The 4,518-nt window shown below is 44.3% G+C and overlaps 2 protein-coding genes across 2 annotated transcripts; one reads left to right on the top strand and one right to left on the bottom strand.

Annotated features, from left to right (window-relative positions):
• Positions 1 to 131: 131 nt before the first annotated feature.
• Positions 132 to 1,864, top strand: V1508DRAFT_443040 (uncharacterized protein). The gene is made up of 4 exons (XM_066942375.1): positions 132 to 533; positions 589 to 719; positions 776 to 1,349; positions 1,413 to 1,864. The coding sequence occupies exons 1-4, from the start codon at positions 315 to 317 to the stop codon at positions 1,680 to 1,682; spliced, it is 1,194 nt and encodes a 397-aa protein (XP_066791972.1). The 5' UTR covers positions 132 to 314; the 3' UTR covers positions 1,683 to 1,864.
• A 535-nt stretch (positions 1,865 to 2,399) lies between these two features.
• On the bottom strand, positions 2,400 to 4,149 carry V1508DRAFT_118871 (kinase-like protein). Its single transcript, XM_066935906.1, has 5 exons — positions 3,870 to 4,149; positions 3,491 to 3,819; positions 3,064 to 3,404; positions 2,846 to 3,008; positions 2,400 to 2,719 (listed from the first exon to the last, which is right to left on the bottom strand). Exons 1-5 carry the CDS (start codon positions 4,073 to 4,075, stop codon positions 2,550 to 2,552), a joined length of 1,209 nt encoding a protein of 402 aa, XP_066791971.1. The 5' UTR covers positions 4,076 to 4,149; the 3' UTR covers positions 2,400 to 2,549.
• Positions 4,150 to 4,518: the final 369 nt, after the last annotated feature.

Here is a 4,518-nt window from a genome sequence, read left to right as displayed (position 1 = left end):
GAAATAATGCGAAAATTAATAAATAGTTGTGCTTAAATATTTCAGTCATAGTGACGATGTGTTTCTTTCCCGTAACAGCGTTGTTGGTGTCACGTCGTACTAGCGAGGCTGTTGCCAGTCAAATCCAAAAGACCGACAGATGAATAGGCTGGTTTCGCACCTTCTCCCCGAACTTTTATATACCCCGTGTTGTGTCTGTATCTCAACACGTCAGACTATCATATTACGTCGTTTACGTCGGATACGAACCACGAACTTCTAGCTGCAGCCGAGCAGACGCCACTTCGGCGGTTAATCACGCTAAGCCAGAGAATATGAGAGCAAGCCAACAGGAACTGTCACCGACAACAGGCAAGAGAAAAGCTGTGTACGACATTCCGGTTATGGGTCTCAAGAGTGAGAGCGATCTCACGCGGAACAGTACTCCCAGCAGAGATAAGTCGGAAGAACAAGGAAAACGCCTTAAATTGGACAGTTCTAGAGATTCGACCTTGCCGGCAACTGAGATATCAAAGCACGATGTCATTTACGGAGTCAGAGAATGTTTCTCCTGCGCGAGAGAATAACACGGATTCTGACTATAACAAGGCACTAGCTCTTCTGAAAAGTAATACTCCGGAGCAGATATTAGATGTTCAGCTGCCATACTCCAAGTATTTGCAACTGGAGAAAGCATTTTCTGGATTAAATCCTGAATCCGGCACTATAGGGGAGAAGAGGTATTGGTCTACTACGTATATTTGTTTCTACGACAGTAGCTGACTGTTTTCGTTTGTATCCATCCTTGTCATACGATAGTGGCAGCAGTAATGTCCACGAAGCTGGAGTGTATCGGATCAACAACGAGATCAATACTTACGCTGAGAATTTATCTCTCTACGCACAGTCCGCAATCATTACTTAGTATTGTGCCTCTTGGATCTACAACAATGCGTGGCTTTCATGGTGCCTTTGCGAAATGTGTGAAACAGCCAGATGGAGGAGTGTGGTACATATCTCGGAAAGGTAAAAAAATGGTGACAGTCGTGGTTGAGGTTGGCGCTAGCGAGAGATACAAGAAGCTCTGTCGTGACAAAGATATTTGGATCCATGGTTTAGGTGTTAAAGTCTTAATATTAGCATGCGTTAATGAATCGCCTCAATTCAAGGTGCCTTCTGCTGAGTATGATGACATCCAAGACTTGGAAGCTGAGATCGCTTTAATGGATGAGAGTATGGCTGCGACACTGGAATCGAACCTCCTACTCAACCGCATTGCTCCATTTGTCTACCGAAGTCACAAATGGGGTGGGCAACTGCACACAGCTTTCATTGAAGTCTGGAGACCGAATAGCATTCCCACTAGATACGTGAGTATTATCATCAGATTAATTGTATGGACGGTAATCTTCTCACATACACGTACTATTTAGGATTTGATTCAAAATGGAGACACCTGTGACCATCTTCCTCCCACGCTCGGACTTCACGTTAGTGATTTATTTCCAGATGATGAATGGGACATCATGGACATCCCAGATCATATCATTCCTTTTGATGCTCGTAGATATCTAGGAACGCTTATGCTGGCCATGAATGGCACTGCCCACAATAGGTTTGTGAGTTTCATCAAAGAGAAGGAAGAGGACGAGCAAGAGGGAGAGCAAGGTCAGGGAGAGCAAGGTCAAGAGGAAGAGGCATAGTAAGGAAGAGGAACAGCAAGAGGATGAGGATATTAGTGGATTTAATAATTTCGAACATAAATTGGCGCCAGCTTACAAAAGGGTTCAGGGGAAGTCCACAATATCGATATCGAGGATTTTTCTAAGTCTATAGGGTTATCGCTGAATTTTATTGTTCTGTTTGCAGTTATATCAAACTATTCTATATACATATTATCCTTCAACATTAAAATCCTCGTCGTTTCTCGGCCCGAGTTAAACAGCCTTTCCACTGAGGCTTCTGACGCGGGAATAGGAAGATAATCTCTTGCTGCCTTGGCCATTTGTGGATAATGATGCCGTCATGCCTTTGCATGTCTCTGGTATGCTCATAGAGTCCTCAGGTTCTGTTCATCATGTATGTCATGCCCGATTCAACAGATTCTCTGTTAAGTTGTCCAATTCGCAGGAGGGACATATTCGAATTCTTCTCGAGACGTGTCTATCCCAAATGTCTTGCCAGTTGCATCTGTGCTCTTGAGTGACTCGCGAGTCCAGTTGTACTTTGTGACAGCGCCATATACCATCTGGGCGTAAATTGTGGCGCATCACCGCAGTATCACGCTGGTTCACCAACGCACAAATAGGATCAGTGCTTTCGTCGGTAGATCCGACGAAAATTGCATTCGTCGTGTCGGCGTGGAAACCTTCTTTCGGAAGATACACCGGGCTTGCAGACGTTGCGAAGTTGCAAGCAGAGCGATATAAAATTAAGAGTAGGTCAGCATAGGGTCGCAGTTTGTCAGTGCTCTGAAGCAGAAAGTTAGATCATCACTCTTTTTGGCAGGTTTTATTCATATTCGAAGACTTGCATTCTGTCATTAGCCTTTTCGACATTTTGTTTTTTGCTCAGTCACTTTTGAATCTGATTAGATCAAGCGCCTGGGATGCTGAGATTCGATCCGACGGCATGAACCTCATCAAACCCTGGATGACTGGAAGGAGAGGCTTCAGGGTTTGTTCGTGGACTCTTTTATCAAATTTTTGTTCCAATTTCGATTGCGAGAGTTGGCCATTCCCTAACAAACTCAGCTCTGTCAGATATGATCTTCGGCACAATTCAAGGAAGTGTAGAATTTTTCATGCCAAGTCGAATGACTCCCTGGCTTTCGGAAAGAATAGCAATGAATTGCAGATAAACTTACTTGTCAAGGGTTCCCATGCACATTCAGAGTCACGTTGCGTGTTGTCCCATTTTTGCTGCCATTCCGTTGGTAATTTCTCCACGAAGTCAATCATTTGTGCAACCAACACATCGACGTCCCCCAGGTATTGAAACGGAATTGTGCCAAATACGAATGAATAAATCTGCCGACACAGATGTTAATATCCTTCTCTGAAAACTCAAGCGAAGCGTTCTCACCACACAGCCTGCACGCCATAGATCAAGTCTATAGTCAAAACTGTCTGTGAAAATTGTTTCCGGTGCTTGTAATGATCCAGGCTGGGCGAGCGTTGTAGGCTCAGCTCCTTGAAGGAAAGCCTCACCCAGGTCAATGATGCGAAGATCTTCATCATCTTCATCTATCCAGTCATCCCAGCCTGCTGTCTTTACCAGATGTTTGGGTAACCGTTTGTCCAAAGGCTTACCATCTAGTCGAGCCAATTCCTCCGGTTCCGGGGTCCCAAGGACATTGAAGAGTTGTTTTTCTGTCAACTGCGACAGATAGTTGCAAGTAAAGACAACATTCCTGCCGCTTATATCTGCTATATGTCAGCTACATACATGAACCGCAAACTTGCCTCGACTGAAGGCGGGGGCCCTATAAAATGACTGTCTCTCATCATACCTCCATGTGCATAGCCAGCCTCATGTATAAAGGAAATGGCCTGCAACAGCTGTTCCGACAGTCTCAGAATAGTTTCCGGCTCGAAGTAGTCTCCAGATTCATGATAATCCCCGACAACTGCATCAACGGAAGGACCAAGTAATTCAAATACTAGACACTGATGCGTCCCATTAGGCCCCTGGTGAAGGAACTCGTCAAGTAACTGGACGACATATTTGGAACAGAGGCTTCCTTGGGCATGCCCTGCCAATGATTGCAAGTTGCGAAGCTCTTGAGATTGGGTCGTGCTATCGGCTGTCATGATTTTCATCGAAACCCATTGCTTGCGCCTTTAATTAATCAGCAAGTACAAGATGCATCTCACATTCTGCAAGCATACTTTCTGTCCTTTGCAAGCCAGACTGTGGAAAAGCCGCCCCAGCCTAGTTTGTGGTGTACTTTGTAGCGGCCATCCTTGAAAGTATCACCAAGGCAGACTGGATGATATCCACCAGGCTGATACCTCGACAATTTCTCTTCGGTGTGAAGAAGGTTACATGGACGATAGATAGATAAGTTCTCCATGAACGGATTGGGGTAAATCATCAAAGGAGGCAGGTGTTATGGAAACACCTATGGCACGAGAAGGTTAGGGTTATCCAATTTACCCGTCAGGAATTGGAAACGGCACATGTGGTGATTCTTGATTATTTCTCCCCAAATGTCCCGACTTTTTTTCCTAACCCTGTTGCCTGTTTTGACGAGTATGGTGCATCCAGGTTAGGCCCGCAACTGTACCCTCTACATTAATAACGTCACTGCATTTGCGTTTACCAAACTGACATTGAAATAATACGTTAATTAAGTGGATAACTATTAGTTGGGCTATTTATTTGCTGTTATTTTGCAAATTGACAAATTTGTGCTGTAATAAATCCTGGGGTACATTGGACCTTAACTATGGAAAAATAAAATTATGGCCAGTCAGTAATTACCCTACCTTCCCAATTAGGTTAACCTGTATTTTCTTTTTTAGGCATACGTAATAC

This window comes from Lipomyces doorenjongii, assembly GCF_038497915.1.
Source record: "Lipomyces doorenjongii strain NRRL Y-27504 unplaced genomic scaffold V1508scaffold_228, whole genome shotgun sequence".
In the NCBI taxonomy this organism is placed as follows: Eukaryota; Fungi; Ascomycota; class Lipomycetes; order Lipomycetales; family Lipomycetaceae; genus Lipomyces; species Lipomyces doorenjongii.
This window is presented reverse-complemented; position numbering and strand designations above follow the sequence as displayed.